Here is a 25314-nt window from a genome sequence, read left to right as displayed (position 1 = left end):
TCCATGCCTCTTAATTAGCAGGCAGCAGCTCCTCCCCCCCAGCAATGCTGAAGGACAAGCGGAAGCAAAATTGAAGCGGAATTGTGGCGTGGCTTCATGGGAAACCCCCCTTCCAGATTTGGGGGGGGGGGGAACCAGGACCAAAGGAGACATGTTCATCACACCAAACAACAGTGCAGTGAGTGCAAAGTTGCCTAGGAACAGGGTTTGTGACTTCGCTAGTTCACCTAATTTATTTAACTGTGGATTGACGCGTGATTGCGTTCAGAGTGCGTTCGGACTGCCAGTGATCGCGTGTGGTAACCTTTCACGCAATAACGTGAATATGCATGATTCTGATCAGGATGACACTGGATTATACTTTCAGTTTCAGTCTTGTGATATCGTTCCTTGTTTCTACAGTGTAGATGCATCTTTGGTCTTTCTTTACAGTTCAACTGATGACCATTATTGGCTTCACCTTAACTTTTCACACAGACTCTCCATTCTTTGAAGGAATTAATTAAAACTGTCCCATGAATAGTTAATTGTTTCTCTTGGGAGAACAGAAACCATCACAAGCCTTTTAAACATACCTCCTAAGTCACATTCTTTTCTTCTTCCTATCAGCATTAGAAGCAGTAAAACCTGTTTCCCTTCTGATGTGATTTTGAAAATACCCTTTTCTTCTAAGCTCTCCGAGTAACCCTTCCACTAAAAGCTTTTGAAGGTTTCTCACTGGATTCAGCAATATGCTGATACCTGATTTTGCTGTGAAACCAGCTACTGTGTACTAGCCTTAAAATATCTCTACAAATTATTTAAAAATATGAGTGAAAAGGGATCTGGAGGGCAATCCTAACTTCAGCTATGCATGAGCAAGTCTTGACTACTTCAACAGGCTTTATGCATGAGTAATGAGGATAGGATTGCAGCCTAAATCGATGTGTTTCTTTTATTTATAGCTGGTTGTATTATCAGTTTATACCACCAATTTATGAGTAGTGTTAACTTCAGGATTGGAGGCACTCATTAGAGTTTTGTTTAGGGTTGCACAGATCTAATATGGATGCAGCAATGGAGTTCCTCCCTTTCCCATGCCCAATCTGTGCCCAGTTCTGTCAGGGTTCACAGAAAGGGGCTTATAGAACAGAATTCCCCCCCCCCCTTTTTTTTTTTTTGCCTAGTTTTGACATTTCCTCCCCAAGTGTACACATTTCTGCCAGAAGTATCCTCTGCTGTTCATCTGCATTGTGGATTCAGAAACACAAATGGTATCTGGCTAGTTGGGAGTCTAAGACAGCAGTTCACAACCTGTGCTCTGAGAAGCTCTTAGGGCTTTGCATGCACTTCCCCAGTGTTCTGTAGGTGCTCCTCAAAAATGAAAGTAATAAAAATTGAATAAAGTTAAAAAAATAAGAAACAAAGAGTAACAGCTGCTTTTAAAATATCCCAATTTCTACCTCCTCCTCCTGTCTCACTTTGTTCTAGGCTTACCTCAATTGCTGCCAACTAGTTTGCACTCAGTGGTTTGCACTCAGAGACTGTACCTTATATGCCAGCCTCAGGGTAGAGTGGGAGCATGGCATCCACATGACACATGCCCCAACACTGCCCTGATGCTGCCATCACACCATGCACCTGACCACACACTGGGCAGTGTCACAGCACTCATTTGGCGCTGAGTCCAGATGATGCAGTGCCAAAAAGAGCACCAGAAGGTGCCGCCACAGTGGCAAAGGCACCCTTTCTACAGCACAAAAAGGAGCTGCAAAAAACTTTTGCTCCACAGAAATGCCAGTTTGGGGCCGTGGCATATAGTTGCTGCAGTCCTGATCTGACACTGAAAAGGGCGGTCTGTTTAGCCCCTCAGTATATTAGCAGCAGGGAAGGGGGGAATTCTTGTATTTTCAGGAAGCTTAGGCCAAAGTAAACTGCTGCACCCTTTTCTAGTCTTGGGTTCTGCCTCACTAATAACTTTTTGCTGTCTTGATGTTGTTTGGCCACAGGTGTACCTCTTTTCAGTCTCTAAAATGTTGGAGACTATGCATATATAGCTTCCCTTCCACTCCTCTACACAAAGGTAGATATTAATCCCCAAAGTCTCCATTTTCATGTCCTTGTTGACATGGCCAGGGAAGCTTTCACGATGAGCCCCTGCCCATCAACATTGGCCACTATATCATCATTCTTATAATGACACTGAAATCTCTAGACCATGTGTTACATATTTTGTGCAAGTCAGAGCACTGTAAAATTTGCAGGGTCATCAAATATCACTGCTGACCACACTTACATGATATCATTATCTTTTTTTCCCTTTATGTTATAAACTGGACCCCATTTTATTATTATTATTCTGGGGATAGAAGCTGAAGTTAGTAATATACCAGCAAGCTATTGGTACATAAATTGCACCTTGTCTGTAAAACAATCACCCTGCAGTATTGTTGCAAAATTGAAATAATGCTGTTTCACTTACAGAGATTTTTAGAAGGCTAAACTGGTTTCTCTTATCTGCTGGGGGAAAATGAGCTTCTTGAAAACATGGTGCATAAATACATAAATAATCCATTCCCTAACTATTTCAAAGATAAATATCAGCTGCTAACCTCAATTCACTGAGACAACATCAGATGGAATGCTAAGGGGAATATGAGTTTTCCTGAAGCTAGTTTAAATTTTGACAAAATATCTTTAACAAAACGAACTTCTCTTCAGTATATGCCAGTCTCTGACATCATTCCTACATCTGGATGGTATGGAAAGGAACTGAGACTGCACATTCTTCTTCGGGACCTTTAAAGTCAGGAGGGGGGGAAACAGGGTGAAGTTCTGCTGATCTAAGCTGTTCTTTTGTTGGAGAATAACCTTCGTTGTGGGAATTGTAAGATAAAAGACATCTGCTTTAAATGGTCAGAGATTCAGAACATGAAACAGGTGTGTTGTTAGGAATTGACGATCTGGAGATAGCATCAGGATCCACATACATTCCAAGCAATAGAGTAACTATAGTTTTTTGTGGGTTTTTTGGGCTATGTGGCCATGTTCTAGAAGAGTTTCTTCCTGACGTTTCACCAGCATCTGTGGCTGACATCTTCACAGAATGCTTGCCTGGAAAAAGTTGTGTGTGTGTGTGTGTGTGTGTGTGTGTGTGTATACATACACAGTGTGTGAGCCTGGGAATGCAGGAGTGATTTGCATGTGTATTGTTCTGTTGCTGATGGCAGGCCTCAGGCTGGGAGGATAAAGCAAAGGAGGATTAGTGTCTGCTAATTGGTGATCATTATCTGCTGGGAAAGCCCCTGACTCTGAGTGGTTTCCCATTTGCACAGCCGCAGGAGTTTACCGCATACCATGCAGCTGCAGACAAGTCTACATAAGGATCACCAAACGCAGTGTGCAAACAAGAATCAAGGAACATCAGAGACACTGCAGACTGGGCCAGCCAGAAAAATCAGCAGTAGCAGAGCATGCCACAAACCATCCTGGGCATAAAATACTGTTTGAAAACACTTAAATTCTGGACCATGCCAACCACTACCATGTCAGGATGCACAGGGAAGCCATTGAAATCCACAATCATCTGGATAATTTCAACCAGAAAGAAGAAACCCTTAAAGTGAACAAAATTTGGCTACCAGTCCTGAAGAATAGCAAAATGAGGGCTCAGCAAATGCAAATGGCAAACCACTTAGAGTCAGGGGCTTCCCCAGCAGATAATGATCACCAGTTAGCAGACACTAATCCTCTTTTGCATCAGCCTCCCAGCCTGAGGCCTGCCATCAGCAACAGAACAATACACATGCAAATCACTCCCGCATTCCCAGGCTCACAGAGTATATATACACCCACTTTTTTCCAGGCAAACATTCTCTGAAGATGCCAGCCTCAGATGCTGGCAAAATGTCAGGAAGAAACTCTTCTAGAACATTGTATTTTTTTATTTTTTTTTATTATGGCATTTATACCTCGCCCTTCAGCCCTAATGGCTATCAGAGCAGCTTACAATTATTATTTTTCATCAAACGGTTCCCTGCCCTCAGGCTCACAATCTAAAAAGACACAACACAAAAGGAGAAGGGAATGGCGGGGGGAGGGGATCAGGTCCAACATTCTTCTCTCCCTCTGAGGTCTGGACCAAGGCAGATGGACTGGAGGGAGGGCTCTTCTTCTTCAGGCTAGCCCTGGTGGAGCTGGGCCTGCCTGTTCACTCCCTCACAGGCCAAAAGATGACAGTTATGGAGGGAGGGTGCTCTATCTTCAGGCTAGCCCTGTTGGAGCTAGCCTGCCTCTCTCTCCCTCAAGATGGAGGATGAAGGGAGGGCTTTTCTTCTTCCAGGCAGGCCTGTTGGAGCTAGCCTGCCTCTCTCTCCTTCAAGATGGAGGATGAAGGGAGGGCTCGTCTTCTTCTAGGCAGGCCTGTTGGAGCTAACCTGCCTCTCTCTCCCTCAAGATAGTGGCTGAAGGGAGGGCTCGTCTTCTTCCAGGCAGGCCTGGTGGACCTAACCTGCCTCTCTCTCCCTCAAGATGGTGGATGAAGAGAGGGCTTTTCTTCTTTCAGGCAGGCCTGGTGGACCTAGCCTGCCTCTCTCTCCCTCAAGATGGTGGATGAAGAGAAGGCTTTTCTTCTTTCAGGCAGGCCCGGTGGACCTAGCCTGCCTCTCTCTCCCTCAAGATGGTGGGTGAAGAGAGGGCTTTTCTTTTTTCAGGCAGGCCTGGTGGACCTAGCCTGCCTCTCTCTCCCTCAAGATGGTGGATGAAGAGAGGGCTTTTCTTCTTTCAGGCAGGCCTGGTGGACCTAGCCTGCCTCTCTCTCCCTCAAGATGGTGGATGAAGAGAGGGCTTTTCTTCTTTCAGGCAGGCCTGGTGGACCTAGCCTGCCTCTCTCTCCCTCAAGATGGTGGATGAAGAGAGGGCTTTTCTTCTTCCAGGCAGGCCTGGTGGACCTAGCCTGCCTCTCTCTCCCTCAACATGGCCACATAGCCCCCAAAAAACCACAAAAAACTATGGATGCCGACCATGAAAGCCTTCGACTTCACAATAGAGTAACTCTTTTTGGTTAACAGCAGATCAGGGAAACTCATATGAAAGAGCACTCATTATTAATTCCTAACTTCAGTGTAGGGGTAGGCAACTTTCAGATGTGCAGGCACCACTCATATATACCCTGAACCTTATGGGGGCTCAACACCCACCACACAATTGCAGTACACACATAACCCCTAAAATATTAAGCAAGGCCCCCTGTGTGTGCCTTTTGGGGGGGGGGGCATGGGAACAAGGTCACTACATTTGTGAATGTAGATGACCTGCATCAGGTCCACAAGTCATTTTTTAAGAAGTGAAAATCACTAGTATAACCTTAAAGCACTAAAGCAGGAAAAAAAATAGTAGATCCTTAAAGCAGTGACACTAGGGCTGGTGTCACCTAATGTGGGGTGGTGGCAGCAGCTGCCCTGTCCTCCCACTGCCCAGCCAGACCCAGAAAAGTGAGGCAGTGGGAGAGAAGGGAGAGCATGACAACACTTTGCAAAATATATATATATATGGCATATTTCCCCACTTTTACAAAGGTGCCCTGGCTGGTGGCAGGGTGGCAGCAGAGGGTGGGGGGTGTTTGACACAGAAATCCACATCCTGAGATGCTACCTGGTGCGGCCCACATACAGTACTCCACACCCCCAGGTGGCACCCCTGCCTTAAAGTTGTTAGAGGCCACAAGAACCATCTATTTCAACCTACCCACCCACCCCACCATTAAAGTGTTCTCACCATTAAAGTATTAAAGTAAAATTGATTTTTTGTTGTTGTTAACACTATATGTGAATTTGTCAACCCAGTTTAAAGTTCAACATCACACTGTCATTTCATCTGCTACCTCCATAGAGTGTGCCACATCATAGGCCTTCAATTCTATCCTTGAGAGCTGATAGAATGCCAAGCAAAAAGATCAAGCAAAGCAGTTTTGTTTTTTCCACTGTTTAACAAAATACATAAGGTCCTCCAACACTACCACTGCAGGCTAGGTTCACCACAGGCCCTCAAACTGGACTCAGAAATTCAGAAATACCAATACTTTAGGTTTTTTGGGGTCCCATAGGTGAATATTGGGTAAGCTGATGTAGCATCTCTCCTGGGTCTTTTCTCCCTCTCCCTGGTTAAGATCCTGCCTTCTCTTCATTACTAGTCAGCCCTGCAGCTGGGAGAAACAGCAGATGAGGAAGTAGGTAGTGTAACAGTTCCCATATCTTCTCACGCAAAGAAGCAAAACAAAACAAAACAAAACAAAACCAAGCTTGCCTTTCCTGGATTGAATCATCTTCAAAGATGCAGCTAGGTATTATCACACCAAAGGAACTCCAAATTCACCACTTATGCCACCAGCTGAGTGCAACCTGGCTGCAGCCCACCTCCCAGGCACCACTTTTCAATGTCGGAAAGCTCTCGGCTTTGAAAAATGACCGCCGAAGTGCACCTGGGAGCCAGGCTGCACTCAGCTGGCGCCATCAGTGGCAAATTTGCAGTTCCTTTGGTGTGATTTGGAGTTCCTTTGCTACATCCTGAAAGAGGCTTCAAACCGAGAAAGGGGAGGGGGGGGGGGGGGGGGGTGTGCTCTGCAAAAAGCTCCTTAATCTCCGCTAGGAATGAGGGAAGAACAGTTTTAGGGTTTTTTAAACCCATGATCTAATTGATTTATAAACAAAAACCACCCAAAACACATTTTAAACCGGTTTTTTAAAATGATTAATGGTTTACATTGTTTCAATGGGGAAAATATGAATCCTGCTTATTATATTAATACTGTGAAACATTATTTTATGTATAACAAAGATTGCTCAAGGATGTTTTCATACTTTCCAGGATTAAAAATCCAAAGTTATTAGGCTTTGATATGGTTTACAATCTTTCAGTGAAATTTTGGGAATTATATTGACAAGTTGGTAGCCTATATATAGTACAGGACAACACCAATATAGGACTTAATAAAAAAAAACGAAATAGCAAAATGCAGTACAGATGTCATGGCCACTAGCTTAAAAAATAATTATTCTTTTAAAAGTGCTTCTTTAAAGTAAGTTGTTTTGGTTGAACTTCTGTTAACTGAAGGATTTTTTTTTCTGAATGGCATTTCTTGCAGTATAAAAGTGATTTAAAAGAAGTAACTGATGCTGCATAGTGATCTAACAATAAAAAACTGCCATTATACTGTTAAAGTTTTTTTTTAAAAAAAAATTAAATTCAGCTATTGTTGTTCCTATATGAGAGTTGGAGAGTAGTAATAACAGGAATTTAAAAATAATAATCAATTTTTAAAAACATGATATTTTTTTTTTAAAAAAAAAAGACATTTGGTTTAAACTAAAATTTTAGCCACATTTTAAACCAATTAACTCTGTTCTCTAAAATGCTACAAATTTGGGGACCAAAGGACAATTTCATAGTGGAGGAAAGGGAATTTTTATTTGGGCACGGTAATGCTCTCATCCCTCCACATAGCTAAATCCCTGGAAAAGGCAAAACTGAAAGATTTTGCCATCCCTGTTGGGAGTCATACCAGAGGCTTTGTTTTAAATTTACCCCAATAGTCAGCAACTATTCTATTATGCTCTTTAGCTTATTGAAACCATCTGACCAACACTTCCCTAGGGCCTACCAGATTCTCTGTCTGGCACAAGATTGTTTCTCATAGTCATCCCTAGCAGTCAAATCCCCCCATTGCCAGCCACGGGTCATCTGCTTCTATGATCATCTCAGCTTCAGTAGGCTGTCTCCAGAATGGGGGGGAAATTCCGGTGGTCTGAGATATGGCAGTGATAGTGTCACAAGTCTTAGAAGAGAAATTAATGAGCAGAAAGGCCTTCCAAGCACTCTTTTGAAGCATGGCCCAGTCTGCATAGGTCAACTACATTATCCTAGTTACTACCCTGGCTTTCAAAGGCCTGAGCAGACATTGTATATCAGAAGACTCAGTTCCCCTATGATGCATCAAAGCAGATTTGATTTGTTTGTTTCCTTGCCCAAAACCATTGTAATCTATGCATACAACATCATGCACAAACATTTCAATGCCAGAGGAATGCAACCACTAGTTAGAGATCCAAGCTCTGTTGTGATTCTTCCATCAGTTCTATGACATTTTGTATGCTAAGCAGTTCCTTCAGTACTCTATGCTCCCTGTTCTTCAAAAGCTAATCCCATCCCCCCAACTATCTTGATTTGGCAGGGGCAGTCCTGATTAATCCCAGCTGACTTGAAAGCATCTTGCAAGAATTTGAGACTCAGCTTGAGAGTTGAAGGTACAGACTTGAGTCTTGATTTGAGACTTGAATACATTACTGGTTCTCAGTTTATTTCAATTACTCCAAACTGAGTTCAAAGTTAAAAAGTAATTTGCACACGTTCAACTTGTAGTGGGGAGATGAAATAAGGGGTAGAATCTTGCCCTTCTGAGTAGACTCAAGCAACAGCAGACTTTTGCAACCTCTCCTAGCTTAAGCTGGGCATGACCTTAATCACATTCACCCCAAAGGTCTCATAAGAGGACCTCCAACAAGTTGGATTGTAGGCAGTCATGCCCTAACATTAAAATCAGATCTGGACCAATACCATACTTCCAAAGTTGTGACAAAGCAAGACTGATCATAGCACTGATCATGTCATACCTCTCCTTTCTATCTCCTGGGGACAGCAAAATAGCCCCAGTCCCATGAGGATCAGAGCAAAAGAAAAAAGAAGTAATTTAAATCACTCTTTGTTGGCCACAAAACTCTTATCAAATTTGTTATAAGATGCAGCTAATTCCCATTCCCCATCCCCCCCCCCCCCCCCCAAAAAAAAAGGAAATCCAGTGATTGGTGACACCTGTTGTGAACCTGGCCCCAGATTGGAAGCTAGAGCTGTCAATGAACACAATACTGCTCCTGTGTTCCCCTCCCACTCTTTTTACCTGGCATTTTCATGTTAGGGTCGGGTTTTATAGGTTTTGAAAGACACACCATCTGCCTATCTTTTAGTGGAGTTTGGAAGATTGGTCCAAATTTCTTCAGACTGTTTCCCTTTGACCCTGATCTGGATCAGTTTGGATCATTCCAATTCAGTTAAAGATTTAACCAGCCTTAGAAATTACCATCACTTTCAATATGTGTGTGTGTGTGTGTGTATGACTGGAGCTACCTATAGACTAGTTTCAGCCCAGCCTTTAGATGCCAGTCAGCATGGACAGGTATGGCAAAAATGGCCAATTAGAGAGTTTCATACCTTGCTGTGTCTCTGTAGGGCTTACAGATGCAAAATGCAGGTTCATAGCTGCCTTTAGTCAGTCCTGTAAGCTTTCCAAGGAGAAATGCTTAGAAAAACTCCCCAGGAGAATGTGATTCATTCATTGAACTTGCCAGCAAGACTGTATTTTTTAAGGTGATACCTGCAGTCTCTTTTTCAAAGCCAACATAAAAAAGGAATATCTTACAACAGGATCAGTCTTCACTTTTGATGGGACAAAAAGGGAAATAGGGAAATCCACTTGGGAATGTGTATGACTTTGGTAGAGAAAGGCTAGGATGTAAGGCACTTCTCTCCAGGTGAAGGAAGTGAACCCGACCTGTTAGGAAAAAAATGGTGACATTCTGGAAGAAGGAACTATAACTGAATGGGAAATACCATCCTAAGCACACCTGATACATAGAATATTCAAATGAGATTCCAAGAATCTCCAAGTAGGATTAGGACTGCTGCCACACTTCAGAATTAATGCAATTTGACATTACTTTAACTGTTGTGGGTCCATCTTATGGACTCCAAGGATTTGCAGTTTACTGTGGAACCAGAGCTTTCTGATAGAGAAGGTTAAATATATCACATAACTAAAAATCCCAGAATTCCAGTGCATTGAGTCATGCCTGTTAAAGCAGTGTCAAATAGCATTAATTCTGCAGTGTAGATGCAGCCTAAGAAACAATTGTATCTGAAACCCTGGAGAGCTGCATCCAGTTAGAATTGAGAGTACTTGGCTTGAAAAGCCAATGATCTGACACAGGCAATTTCCTCCATTCCACAGGACATTATGACGATAGTTACAGCTTTCTTTTTCTTATATATATATTCTTCCCAATATGCACTATTTTACATTTCCTTACCTTGAACTTGATTTGCCATTTTCATCTCAGCCATCTGAGAAAACAAGTTTTTATGGACCTCCTTGGCCCATCTTCTCTTTATATGCCACACTCCTCACCTTGTTTCTACAAAATATACACGTTTGTCCATATGGTCTATTATTCTTTCTTCAAATGTCAAAATAACACATAAAATTATTTATATTACTAATGTTCTCAGCTAAGGCCTTTGAGTTTAAACTTTTCTTAACCTCTGGGTGTGTGAAAAATACCACATTTCTTCGTTACAGTTTCCAATTCACCTTTTGAGAAAACTGAGAAGCTGTAGCCATGCAGAATTAATCAAATGTACCTATGAAGTGTTATGCTCCAGGCCACAATCATTGCTACAAAGGCGGAGCTCATAAAAAAAAACTGCCAATGATATACTCAAATAGCTAACAGTCTGTAGATCATTTTGAACTCCTGTAAGTTACCTTCAGAATATTCAGTTCTTCATCATGAAAGGCCCCAGATTTTTCAGATTCAGCCCATGCCTATTGATAGATTGCTGCTGTTGTGTGTCCTCAAGTCATTTATGGCTTATGACAACCTTATGACAAACCTATCATGGGGGTCTCTTGGAAGATTTATTCAGGTGATGGATGCCTTTGCCTTCCTCTTAGGCTGAGTTTGTGACTTGTCCACACAGTAGTTTCCTTGGCTAAATTAGGATTAAAACACTGGTCTCACAGGCTCTTAATACTACACCATGCTGGTTCTCCATTCCTATTCCGGTACTAAACATATAAACCCACATTTCTCAGATCAAGATGGAAGCTTTAGCACAAAGTTAGATCATATACTCTGTATGTGAAAAGCTCCATCTTCATTTCCATCTCAAGCTCAATGATTTCAAGCATCAGAATTTGGGCAGATCCTCTGTCAAAAGCCACTTATGGGCCATTTTGTGAGGGTGAGCGGAAGAATTCAACACGGAACTTTCAAAGCCCTGAAATGGTCTCTCTCTCTCTCTCTCACACACACACACACACACATATATATATAATTAAAAAATGAGATTTTTGAGTTAGAATCATAGAGTTGGAAGAAATCACAAGGGGCATGAAGTCCAGGTTTATCCAGGCATGCAGGAATAAACAATCAAACATTCCTGACAGAGTTGACATCTCTTGAATCAAAACTGGGATGTTGGAATGCCTGCCAAAATAGCACAGCAGGAACAATACAGAGGTTTATTTTTTCTTTTACTGTGAGGAAGTGGCCATTTGTGATACCCCTCACCTTTATTCCAAGATATCACATCTTGAACATCAGAAAGATAGTGCGGGGAGGGCACAATTTGATGGCCTCTAGGAGCAAAGGTCAGATTTAATTGGCTGTAGTTTATGACAGGTCAAAGCCAGAGGTGTTTTATGGCTCTGCTGTCCCTTCCCAAACCCTTGTTGATTTCTACTTGGACCAACATTTCTGCCCTCAGTGTAGTCTGAGGGTCAGTTTCAGGCCAGGTTGGAATTTTGTCCCTTTTACATGCTTTTCCTCCTTGCCCTACACTATATCTGGGGAGCACTGTCAATTGGCACGAGTGGTGTCTGTAAATAGGTTGTCATTGGCAGGTTTTGGTGGGAGAGGGAAATATTTGAGTTTTGTATATACCTTGGCTCCTCTTTGGTGAAGGGGTGGGCTCCATAACTACTTCCATAGGCTTGGGGGTCTAAGGGATGGGCAAATAGCTTCATCTTGGGGCTGACTGGAGGGTTTGTTCTCTCTTTTAAAGTCTATGAATTTGGGGAAAGTGCACTCAGTTTGCCTTCCAATAAATGAGTGGCCAAAGAGCAGCCCATGATATTGGATTGCCCTCAGGGTCAGGTATACCAAGGGAAGCATGAAGAAGTGATCACAGCTTGACATCTGCCTCACCTTTACCAACATCAGGTTGCTTCCCCACTCCCCCATTGCTGATCCCCAGGTTCAATTCATTAAATAGGTCCTTAGGTCAAATCAAGTAGCCCTTGTTTAATCCAGTGCCTTCTGTCTGGTCTTATTATTTCATGGTTGGTCATCAATCATACAGTTCATATTATTCTGCTGCTTGTGTAGTTGCCTCATAGAAATTGGTAGCAATTATTTCCAAAACATAAAAAAGTAGCTTTGAGCTCCACAAGAATTCAAAGCTGAGTAAAAATTTCATACAAACTCCAGAAAATATAAATTCTCTTTTCATCAAGTCAGTTGAACCTGGATGTGGTTTGCATTTAAGCTTAACATCCAAACTGAATCAATCTTCATTCTCCTATCAAATGTGCTAAATTGTTCAGTTATTTAAACTTTCACTTTTTCAAGGCCTTTGAGTGAAATATTACATTCATCTAATAAAAACAGCCTAACTTTACTATACCTGTAGCAATAAGCACTTTTCACTTTCCAAAGGGCAGATTAGAGTTGACTGCAAACTCTTTGTTGGCTTTGTTTTTATTATTATTATGCTGGAACTCTACAAGTTTACAAATTGCAATTGAATTACCAAACTGAAGGAAATAACAATTATTCCTGGGGGTGTTGTGCTTGTTTGGCCCTGACTTGTTTTTTTTTAAAGCAGTTTTTAAAGAATTAGCAATAAATGTTATCAAGCGCACCTAGAAAATGATGCTGACTTATTACTTTGTGAGGGCCCTAGGGGACATCATGAAAAACAAATTAGTGAGCACAGCCTTCCAGAGAAAAGAAATGTACATGTACAACTACATATATACAGAAACAAGGGGGGAAATCAGCTCATTTTGTGGCATATGTCAGTATTCTGAGGTTCCCTCACCTCTGAATATTTTGAAGTCAGTGGTTAGGATATTAGCAAAAAGCAAATTCTACCACTTGACAGAGAGAGAGACAGCATGGTGTAATGGTCTGAGTATTGATTCAGGATTATGAGACAGTGGGGCTCAAATCCCCACTAAACCATGAAAACCCACTGGATGACCTTAGACAACTCGCACTTTCTTACCCTCAGAGGAAGACATTGGCAAACCCCTCTGAGCAAGTTTTGCCAAGAAAACCCCATGATAGACTTAGGGTCAGCATTAATTGGAAGTGACATGGAAGCACACCAGAAACACACACACACCACTGGGCAGAGTAAAGCATATATGAAAGCATGCCCTTTAAGAAGCAGCTTAAGGGACTGGGTATGTTTACCCTGGGGTATATACATTTGAAGTGATTCATATTTGAAGGGATATCATATTGAGGATGGACCATCAACATTATGCTCCAGAAACATCTCAACATTATGAAGAATTTCCTGACAGTAAAAGCTGTTCAACAGTGAAATACACCTCCTCAGATACACCTTTGGAGGTTTTTAAACAGAAGTTGGATGGCCATCTGTTGGGAGTGTGTTTTTCTGCATCACATGGGATAGGACTGGATGGCCCTTGTGGTCTCTTGATTCTAAAAGGCTGATAGGTGACAAAAATGTATGAGAAAATAGCTCAGCCCCAAAGCTAGTTCAGAATATTCAAAGGTAGGGTTGTTTCAGGGCCTAGCAGCAGCCCTCCTCATGCTCCATCAAAACTTCTGAGTTAGAAAGCCTTTAGTGAAAGATCAGATAGGTCCAGCTACTATGACTTCTTTAGACAGAACTGAAGATCCAACACACATGCATCAAATAAAAGCAATAAAACCTTTCAACTTCTCCCCTCCATATTTGGCAGGCATACATTTTCTCAAAACAAATTTGAAATACACACACAATTCCCAAAAACAATTTTCTCTTCAGATGTTTACCCTTTTGTCCCCAGAGATTCTGAGTCTCATAGAGTTAACTATCATTGCTAGCAGTTAATGACTTGCAAATGCTTCAAAGTGGTAAAAGATAAACATTCTTGTACATTCCTTTTCCAGGTTTAATGCTGCTTTCTTCTCTGCAGCTGGTTTCACTCAAATGGTTAAAAAAAAATTAAAACACTTCCAAACACATTGAAACATATAAAACTCGCACATTTCTTATCTATTCCTAAAACCCATATAATTCTATTTACATATCTCAGTTATATTTCTTCACTCTCTTCTATGAACTTTATTCTTAAACAAACTTATTAAACCCTATAAAATCTTAACCTGTCACTGGTTTCTTTAGTTCTTTGAATAAGAATAATTTTTGTTCACTTTAGTATATGGTAACTCAAGTATTCATTATCAGTCAATCAAACGAGATCTTACAATATTTCCCAAATACAACATTCTCATATGCAACAGCAAAATGAACACACACACACACACACACACACAATAACATAACTAAACATAACCAAATAAACAGATCCAAAAGCATATTAACTTCCCTTTATATAACTGCCCCATAACTGCCCCCACTAACAATTCATATAAATAAAGCCCAGACCTACTGCCCCTTAATATGTAATAAAAGGTAATAATAATAATAATAATAATAATAATAATAATAATAATAATAAATTTATATTCTGAATCAAGGCGAATTACAACAGAAATGATAATAAAATAATTAACAATATTACAACATTGAATAAAATACAAAATATAAGCAATAGTCACATTATACTGTCCCCATACAACCCCCACCATTACATAATAATAAAACACAGTAACAGTTACAATAGTTAAACCATTACAACAATGAAATAGGACAGCTAAGGGCAGACGTGACTATCCTTCTTTATCATCCTCCTCTCACCCAACCACCGCCCAGATGACGCATCTCCCCTCCGAGTCGCACATAAAATAAGGGAGAAAGCAGGCTGCCAACTCCTCTGCCACCACTGTCTCTGGCCCAAGTGGAAGGCAGGCTCAGCATCCTTGGAGCTAGCAGCCAGGTATTAAAGGCTCCTCTGTGCCCTCTCAGCTGTGCTGGAGAGTTATAAACTGGCAAGGCCACCCTTAAAGGCTCCTCTGCACGCACTCAGCTGTGCTGGAGAGTTGTAGACCTGTAAGGCAGCTTTTGAAGGCTCCTCTGCACCCACTCAGTTGTGCAGGTAAAAGTCCTTTGATATGACTGTCTAGTCATAATCAACTGTAGGAGGTAGTGCTCATCTCTGTTACTAAGCTGAAGGGAAAGCATTGCCCGGAGATAACTCTAGTGGTCATATGGCCAGAGTGACTGTGCTGAACGCTGATACATTCCCATCAAAATAGTACCTATTTATCTACTTGTATTTGCATGCTATCAAACTGCTACGTTGGCAGAAGCTGAGACTAGTGACAGGATGTGGTACTCGGGCCTCAATCTGCCAATCTTCCAATCATCAGAACTGGCATCTTAACCACTAAACTACTGCATCCCTACGCTTAATATCTAATACACCATAGCTACAAATCCCATAACACAAAACTCAGTTCCCAATACGCAATTAACAAGCATATAACAGAACTCTTATTAAATATCAAACTTAATCATAACAGTAAGAAGAAAATCATAGCAGGATTAACCCAATCCTGACAGGATGTCATCTTATTATTACCCCAAGCCTTGAGATGTTAGGGTCAAACCCTGGCACCAAGGGATGGTCTCTGGTAATGTCAAAGGGTGTGGCCTCAGCTGATGCCACAGACTGCAGGCCCTGATGATGTCATTAAACATAATTCATTAAAAATCAACCACAGTTGCTCACAGTATGTAATTTAAATATTAAAAACTAACAAAAGAATAACACACACTTTTCAAGGTAGTGTGCTCAGCCTGAGTTTCCTCCTTATCCTGAGGTCCAAGCCTTAAGCTCTGCTGGATTCATTCGGAGGTCATATAAGATGTTTTCCCACTGCAAGTGTAAAAGGAAGATTTAGGTACCAATTCAGTTGGCTTTGTATAACCAATGGAAGGAGGTGCCATCTTCTCCTCAGATAGGTTACTCATTTGAGTCTGCCCTGTGATGACATATTATCAGATCAGTAGTGGAATAAAGCTTTATAGAGCTTTATCATGACTATGTCCTGTTTATGGCTGCATTGTTCTGTGCTTTACCACCTTTATGAGAGCCAGTGTAGTACAGTGGTTTTATGTTGGATTAGGTTCCTGCAAACCAGAGTTCAAATTCTCGCTTAGACATGGAAATTGTATGGGTGACCTTGGGAAAGTCACACTCTCAATTTAAAAGGAATGCGATGGCAACCTTCTCTGAATGAATCTTGCCAAGAAAAACATATGATAGGTTCACAATGAATTGGGATCACCTTAATAATAATAGATTGTTCATTTATTAACCGCTTTTCCAATGATCAAAGCGGTGTACAGAAACTGTTAAAAACAGACAATAAAAACAGTAGAAACCACATCTTAAAAGTACATAATTAAAATAGATTAAATGCGACCAAAATTTAAAAACATCCAATGACATTATTAAAATCAAGAATCATAGATACTATACATTGATATTCTCTTCTCTGGAACATTTTCCTGACAGAGAAAACATGAAAGAGGTTTGAGCCTGAGCACCAGTCTTATTCTTTAACATTGTGAAGAAACTGTGCATATGGAAGTGTGGTGAGACTGCAAGCAGTGGGGTCAAGGTTTTTTGAGAATAGAATGTTATGTTGAGGAAAGGCAGGCTACAAACCCCATGACAAAGAACTTTGGTGGAATTAGAAAGCAGTGCTTTATAGCACAGCATTTCAAGGGTATCAAATTGGTGGTGTGTAAGTCCCTCCTTCATGCCTGTTCTCACTCTGTGAAGATGAAGTATTGCAACGAAATAACAGCTATTCTCCAACTATACATGTTACATTGAGAAATATCAAGTTAGTTGAGAATCCCTACAGGGAACTGAAAAGTGTGTAAATTAATGATAATGGGGGAGGTTAAGCATTTCCCCCTCCCCCACTTTATCATCCCTGAACCTACGTTTTGTTGCGGATATCAATGGCACAGTAGCAGCGGATCACAGAAGAGAGCAAAGTCCAGATGCCAAAGGTCCGAGCCTGAAGGCCATTTGGTTTGGCTTGCCTGCATACAGCTTCTCAGAGAGAAAGCTGTGATCTCTGAAGCTTTGCACTGTGTTCCCCATGGCAATGATGGACACCATAACTAGCCAGCTACGGAGTACATTCAGGAAACGGCTCATCTTGCATCACACAACCTGCTTCCCAGCTGCAGCAGAGCTCCCACTCCCCCTCCAGCCAGCAGCCCAAGGGGCCCTTAAAGACTCATAACATCAACTGCTTGTCTCCCACTAAAAATTAGCAGTTAATGATTGGACATGATGCAGTTTTATAAATGATGTAATATGTAGAGACAATAGAATAATAGAATTGGAAGAAGCTCTAGAAGCCATCTAGTACAACCTGCTGCCATGCAAGAATAAACAGCTTAATGCACTCCTGAGCAATGGCCATAGAATCTCTGTTGGCTGGGGACTCTCAAAATCACATCCAACAGAGGGAAACTTCTGAAGCAGATGACAGACCCTCACTCCATCCCAACTGCCACTGCCCTGGCCTTGGAGAGAGAAAAGAAGAGGCAGGTACAGAGGGAGAGAAGAAAAAGTAGGCTCCATAATGCCTGGGTCCAGAAGTGGATGGGTAGCCTTCCCTCCATCCTGGCTGCCACTGCCCTGGCCTCAGAAGGAGAGAGGAGAGGCAGGCACAGCTTCATCATGCCTAAGCTCAGAAGCAGGTGGGTGGTCCTCCCTCCATCCAGCTGCCACTGCCCTGATCTCAAAAGGAGAGAAGAGAAAGCAGGCACAGCTCCTTCATGCCCAAGCCCAGAGACAGATGAACGGTCCTCCATCTGTCCCAACTGTCTCTGCCCTGGCTGTGGAGGAAGAGAAGAAGCAGTATCTGCTGGATTTACCGTATATACTCAACTATAAGTCAAAAAATGTATGCCCCAAAATGAACTCCAAAATCTTGGGTAGACTTATGGAAGGGTCAATCAGTTAATGCTAATAAATTTTGTGAAAGAAGAAGTGCCCACCTTTCTCTGTAGCCTTGTAAGGGCTCCCTGTTTGATGCCCCAGCGCCAGCCTCCGTTTGTTTTGGAGAGGCTGCAGCCAAGTTCCCAGCTCCTCCATTCCCCATTAGCCAGGCAGGGAGGAGGAGGAGCTTTCCATTCAGCCAGGCCGGGAGGACTACAGAGAGAGCTGTGGAGGAGGAAGGCAGAGACTGAGGCAGTGCTTGGTAGCAGTCGGACTCTCTCTGGAGGGAGAAGGAAGGAAAGAAGGAAGGAAGGAAGGGTTTCCCCAGGGTTTGGCAAGGTTTCTTCAGGGAGGGGTTGCCATTGCATCCTCTGAGGGTGAGAGAGAAGGACTTTCCCTAGAGCTTTGCAAAGAGAGGGGTTGCCATTGCCACCCCTGAGGCTGAGAGAGTGTGATTTAGCCCAGTGGGGTATGTTTATGTCCAAGCAACAGATCAAACCTTGGTCCTTCTCTACCACTGCCTCCTAATGTCCCTTAATTCTATTATTATTATTATTATTATTATTATTATTATTAACTGAGAGAGTCTGCTTCCTCAGATGCATTTAGTCTCAGAGGTGCTCCAAAATTTACATGTCCCTTAATTCTATTATTATTATTATTATTATTATTATTATTATTATTATTATCAGAGAGTCTGCTTCCTCAGATGCATTTGGTCTCAAAGGTGCACCAAAATCTACATGTCCCTTAATTCTATTATTATTATTATTGTTATTATTATTATTATTATTATTATCTGAGAGAGTCTGCTTCCTCAGATGCATTTGGTCGCAGAGGTGCAACAAAATCTCTATGATATAAAGATTTATATTATTTTTTTAATATATATTAATTTTTTTTGCTTTTAGTTGGTTGTGTCCTCCATTTTTTAATGTCCTACATTTTGGGCTAAATTTTGTCCCACAATTTGCCCTACATTTTATCCTTGATTTTGTCCTACATTTTTCTACGTTTTCTCCCGGTTTGGTGGTAGTGAATTATCCTACGCACAGCCAGACGTAACAAGCTGCTGCTGACTTGCTGAGGAAAGGAACACACAGAAAGTATGCCCTGGCTTGTACCCCATTTTGCCTGGAAGTCCTGGGGGTGAGGAGGAGAGAGAGAGAAAAGTTTGTCCTCTGTTTCTGCTAGCTATGAGCCTTGGAGTCCTGGGGGTGAAAAGCAGAGAGAGAAAGGCCTGACCTCTATTTCTTCAAGCCCTGAATCTTGGAGTCCTGGAGGTGACAAGCAGAGAGACAGTAGGGTCTGTCCTCCTTTTCGCAAGCCATGTGCCTTGGAGATGCTTTTGGTAAGGGGAAGAGAGAGAGTGTGTGTGTGTGTGCACGCATGTGCACGCTGAGGTTTGTTTCCCCTTTTCCATGCTGAGACTGATGCTTGGGAGAGGTCCAGAGAGTGAGATATAGGGAGGGAAGTGGTGCTTTGTCCCCCCCCCCTTTAGATCTTTTGTAACATCCTCCAGTGTTTGCCCCTCGACTTATCCACGGGTCATATCAAAATCCATGATTTTGGATCCAAAAACTGCCCTCGACTTATACATGAGTATATACAGTAATCCCCTCTCCCACTGCTATCCCCTTTTCCTTTTGTGTCATGTCTCAATTAAATTGTAAGCCTGAGGGCAGGAAACTAGAGGGCTTTGGGTTGGACGTTTATTTCTAAAGTACAATGTAGTGATGGCACTACATAAAAAAAAGATAATAATAAGGAAGTCTTTTGTTCTTATGTACAAGAATGAAATAACTGAAGATTTCCATCCCACATGAATTCCCCCCCTCCTCTTACAATAGTTCTCTTGTGCTACTGTTGCTCATTGCAATGAGGTCTAAACACAAGAATATCTTAATGGTAATGGAAAACTGAAATTTACTACATGGAGAAAGCTTATGGCAATTTGTGAGCCACAAATAAATGTGGTCTCCTGTGTTTGAACAGTTAGCAACTGTTCTCCCCCCCCCCCCCCGACATCTCATTGCCATTTACCTCTAACAATACATTAGAGGAGTCTTTCCACCATTAAGTAAACCCTCTAAATTGGAAGGCAGCCAGCCCTTCATCCTTCCCCTTAATACCTCCAATTAAATGAAGCTAAACATAAGTTTGCTTGCAGGCTATCCAGAAGCAACAGCAGTTTGTTCTACCTTCTAAACAAACTGAACCATCGTCTACTGTTTTTATTCTGAGCTTAATTGGGGGCATTTCTGCAGGTTCAAGCTACCCCCCCCCCCCCATTATGTGCTGCAGCAGAAACATACACTTTATTTGTCCACTCTATCCTCATCAAAATACCTACCACAGAATATAAATTAGCAGCTTGGAGCACATCCCAAAAGAAGGGTTGAACATACGATACTTATTCTCTACCATCTAGTGCAGGGGTAGGCAACTTGCGGCCTGTGGGCTGGATGCGGCCCGGTGAGGCCTTGGGACCGGCCCCAGCCCGGTCCTGCCGCTGATTGCCGCTGGGACCTTTGGGGGTCAATTGTCTATAGAAGCCTCAGAAACATGCATTTATATTAACATTTTTTAAAAATCAGCAAATTTTTTCACGTGTCCTCCATTTTTTTTAAAAAAAGTGTCTTCCATTTGAAAATTTTGTCCTAAATTTTCCTGGTTTATTTATATATTTAATTTTTTTTAAATTATTTAATTATTTATTTTTTGGGTTCGGCCCCCCCAGTTGTCTGAGGGCCAGCAACCCGGCCCCCGGCTCAAAAAGATTGCCTACCCCTGATCTAGTGAGATCACCATGGAATAATAAAAGTAACTGAAGAGTTACAGTTACAGCATAAAAAGATCTAGGGGTAGCTGTGCTGACCATATAGCAAATCCAAAGAATGATACCTTTATTGGGCCAACCTAAATGCACAATTACATATTGCAAGCTTTGAAGTGATAATGGTTTCTTCATCAGGCAAACAGGAGAAAGAAATTGACGATGTTAATCATAGGCCTGCATTTCCTATTTTTGGTCTTAGTTCAGATGGTAGGGAGGGCTATCTGCCATCTGAACTAAGACCAGAAATAAAAAGATGCAGGCCTAGGACTAACATCTTCAATTTCTTTCTCCTGTTTGCCTGATGAGGTTGCCACTGTGACTTTGAAAGCGTGTAACATGTAATTGTGCATTTTTGTTGGCCCAATAATGGTATCATTGTTTGGATGTTATTGGATTAGCACAAAAAGAGTGAAGCTATCATTGATTGGCTTCAGTCCAACTTCCTTTTCAACGTATTGTAAATACAGTCCTCCCTCCATTCTTGCGGTTTTCAGACTTGCATTCCTCGCTTATGCACAACAGATTAATGAAGGGGAAATGAATAGACCATGTGCCTGCAATACGCACCCATGTGTGCCCACACCTATATTCAAGCCAGTGGGACTTGAATATAAGCAAAACTCCATTTTCATGAGGGTGTCTGGAATGGATTCCCTGTGAAAAAGGAAGGGTGACTGTATCTGCATGCAGACCTATACTACACTGAGCCATATATTCTTCCCCCCTCCAAGTTACTGATACATCCCTAATGCTTCCCTGTATCTTGATGAGCAGAAAAGCTCAGAGAAATGAGATGCAACATGATTTACAGCAGTAGACCTTTTGGAAGATCTTGGTGGGTCTCAGTGCTGATGTCATCATTTTGCACCAGGCTATGGGGGATGCAACCAGGAGCTTCTTCAAGCCTATCTGCTCACCAATAAGCTGAATGTGTGATGGCATCAGAGGCTTATTATTAGGCCAAGGAGGCATGGACACTTCCCAGGTAGGAAGGGAATATCAACCCCCACATAATTGCAAAAGACATCTACGCACGTGGATGTACCTACCAAAACTCTAACCATGTTACAGTGTTAATGGCCAGCATCTTATTGGATAGTTACGAATGCATAAATGAGAGTTATACACTCAGAGTTATACACTCACAATTGCATTGTGTTTATGATCCCTGTAATCATTTTGGGGATACATAGGGACCACCAAAGCCTCCCCCCCCCATTCCCACTTACCGGTTAGCAGCTGCTGCAATTAATGGGAGTTTGTTCCCCTGTCAATTGGGAAGAAACTGGCTGATGGTCCCATCCTCCCTCATATGAGCAATCTCTTCTTGCGGTGGGGTTTGCTCCAGGGATCCTGTTTCTGCCTGTTGCGTGAGAGATTGCTCATGAAAAGGAGTGGGAACATTAGTCAGCTGCTTCCTGAGTGACAGGGAAACAGATCCGCTTCATCTGTAGAGGCTGCAGACCAGCAAGTAAAGATGGGGGTGTGGGGTTGGGCCAGAATTCATAATGTTGCTACATAACTACCATGGTTACATAACAATGTAGAGCAGTGATTCCCAACCTTCCTAATGCCACGACCCTTTAATACAGTTCCTCATCTTGTGGTGACCCAAACACATGAAATTATTTTCATTGCTACTTCATAACTATAATTAAATAGGTGTTTTCCAATGGTCTTAGGCAACCCCCATGAAAGAGTCATTCGACTCCCAAAGGGGTCCCGACCCACAGGTTGGGAACCACTGATGTAGAGCATAGAGGATTCCAGCCAACATAATTAAGTTTTTGTAAATCTACTGCAGCAAATGGCCGTGTCTGTTGTTGAGCCACAGTATTATTTAAAACCCTAACATCCCATAATCCGCAATTTGATGAGCCATCAACCTGTTACAGACTGCCAAAATAAAGCTACTTTGGGTCTCTTTGGAGGCATGCTATTTAAATGATGCATGCATCCTAAGAATCCGGAAGGTGCACCAAAGCTGTACTCCAGTGGTTAGGAATGGAGTGTGGCTTTGGCACGACCTATTAATTATTATTATTATTAACCTTTATTTATAAAGCGCTGTAAATTTACCTCCAGACTCTTAGGACCCATGCATCATTTAAATAGCATATCTCCAAAGAGACCCAAAGCAGCTTTATTTTGGCAGTCTGTAACAGGCCAATATGCACCTACTGGTCACATAGGCAGGTTATGTGTATTGTTCAGCACATAACCTGGTGATCTGAGATCCTAAATTCCTGGCAGCATCCAAGGCTGATATTTCTGTCCCTTCCTTATCCTGTCAGACCAATATAATTAAATGGCTACAGTGCAATCTCTCAGCAACCTGAAAAAAAAATCATTTTCCATATCATCCAGTAAAATAATTTGTATACACACCCAAAATTGACAGCCAAATCAAGCTTGATGTATCATTTTTTATAAGAAAGTAAGCTCCCACTATCTTCCTTAAGCTGTATTGAATTTGAGACAAGTAAGATAGATGAACTGTGAGTTATCGTCTTTGGAAGCTTTTATTATGACGCCGATGCTCATGATTTTAAAGAAATCCATTTCAACAGGGCATCCAAGAAAAACGGGGAAAAGAGCATGATGACAACATGAAGTTTATTTTTGTTCTACAGCCATAAACTGCCCTCATCCTTCTATGTTTTAGAGACTCCATTAATCAAAATGCTTTCTGCGTAGCTTTATTTTGTTTTTGCTGTTCATGGGCTTTTCCTTCCCTGTCTAAGAGTTAACTGGAATTTTTTTGGTCCTACAAAATGCCTTGTGCATTACAAGTCCTTTGGGTCTGTTTAACAGGATTCAGAGAGTGACACGCTTTCCCTCACTAGCTATAAATATCTGTCCCACAAATTGATTAGACTTTTCAAACTGCAGGGCTGTTATGATGGCTTAGATGCTCACTTCATGTTCCTCCATGCTACTGAATGATAGAGAAGACTAAACACAGGGTTCTGTAGTGACAGTCAAGGACATTACAACAGCAAGGACAGGAATAACAGCTGCTATGTAGAAAAAAGAGATGGGTGAAAGTTTCATTTCTTTTTCTTGTGATAGGAATGCACCAAAAATTCTAAAATTTCTTCATATTCTAGGTAGAAACAACTTTTAAAATTATAATTGAAGCAACTCATACAAAATATGTATCTATCATGGCCTAGTGCTTTGACTGATCAACTGTTAAAAATCTGGGGATTTAACCTTGTGCATTCAATAATGGAACAGCTGGATTAGGGTTTCGGCTTGTTTTTATTGCTGAGGCTTTGCGTCTTTGATACATGTATCATATCCTCCAACTGTCCCAATTTGACAGGCCCAGGCCCAATTAATCCCCTGTCATTCCACTTTTTCAACAGTCTGTCCCTGTTTTTCTTTCCTCCTCCCACATTCCCCCTTTAGCGCTCAGCTTACTGCTGCAGACTCCTCTAACTAGGAGCCCTGGTGGCTCACTTTGCAGGTATATCTTGTGGACCTTAAGCAATAGACAGCAACCTGATTCTTCCAATTCTTCTTTAGTATTTACAATAAAATTCAAAAGTCTGCTTTCATTTATATTCTGTACTAACTTTCCCAACATGGAGAAGACCGTACCTACCTGCCACATAGCATACTTTTCAACATTTCACAGATGAAAACCAGGGCACATGTGGCCAAGTAACATCAGAGAGTGGTCAACATGGCAAAGGTTATTAATGAGGAAGAACACACAAGTTAGTAATAGCAAGTACATTTCTATACCGCTTATCAGTGCACTTAAGCACTCCCTAAGTGGTTTACAGGTGTAAGCCAATTGCCCCCAATAAGCTGGGTACTCATTTTAGCGACCTCGGAAGGATGCAAGCCTGAGTCGAGCTTGAGCCCTTTTGCTGGTATTGAACTCACAACCTTGTGGTTTGTGAGTGAGTGGTTGCAATACAGGCATTTAACCACTGCACCACCAGTTCCTTCAAAGAATCTTGTGTCGTTCCTTCAAAGCTGTCCCTCGAAATCCTAGTCTTCTGATTTCTTGACTGCAATCTCCCTTCTAATTGACTGAGCCAAGTTATGGAAAATCTTGTCCTATTTCAATGTCTTATTTGTCTATTTTCTGTTTCTTATGAAATTTTATTATTTACATAAATTAATATCTTACATTCATCTTGCACACAGTCTTGACAGTGTCAAACTTCTTTGTCTATTTTAAAGTTATATAAATCATCAGTGGTTATTTTTGTTTTCTTATTGTTCGACTGTAAATCTGCCTTTGTATTATTGTCCTTTACTTTGCTATTTCCTGCTAATAGTGTGTTTTCATCTGCATATATTAAATTGTTGATGTTCCTTCCTCCAGTTTTCACACTCCTTCCCCTGTGTCTAATCCTGCTTTACACATACATTAAACAGATAGGGTGACAAAATGCAACCTTGCCTAACCTTCTTAATAATTGGAAAGCCTTTAATTTTCTGTATTCTGTCCTTATGGTAGCCTCGTGTTCTGAGTACA

General features: G+C 41.6%; 1 protein-coding gene and 1 long non-coding RNA gene across 2 annotated transcripts in view; both read right to left on the bottom strand.

Annotated features, from left to right (window-relative positions):
• Positions 1-22108, bottom strand: part of LOC121927747 — a 72734-nt gene extending 50626 nt beyond the window's left edge. The window contains exon 1 of the long non-coding RNA XR_006103324.1: positions 22046-22108. This is a non-coding gene — a long non-coding RNA (uncharacterized LOC121927747). The remainder of the gene's footprint in view (positions 1-22045) is intronic.
• On the bottom strand, positions 16932-17221 carry LOC121927746 (ergosterol biosynthetic protein 28 homolog). The gene is given in 2 exon segments (XM_042461603.1): positions 16932-17056; positions 17059-17221. Coding segments are annotated over 2 exon segments (222 nt in total). The 5' UTR covers positions 17186-17221; the 3' UTR covers positions 16932-16961.
• Positions 22109-25314: the final 3206 nt, after the last annotated feature.

This window comes from Sceloporus undulatus, chromosome 4 (assembly GCF_019175285.1).
Source record: "Sceloporus undulatus isolate JIND9_A2432 ecotype Alabama chromosome 4, SceUnd_v1.1, whole genome shotgun sequence".
Lineage (NCBI taxonomy): Eukaryota > Metazoa > Chordata > Lepidosauria > Squamata > Phrynosomatidae > Sceloporus > Sceloporus undulatus.
This window is presented reverse-complemented; position numbering and strand designations above follow the sequence as displayed.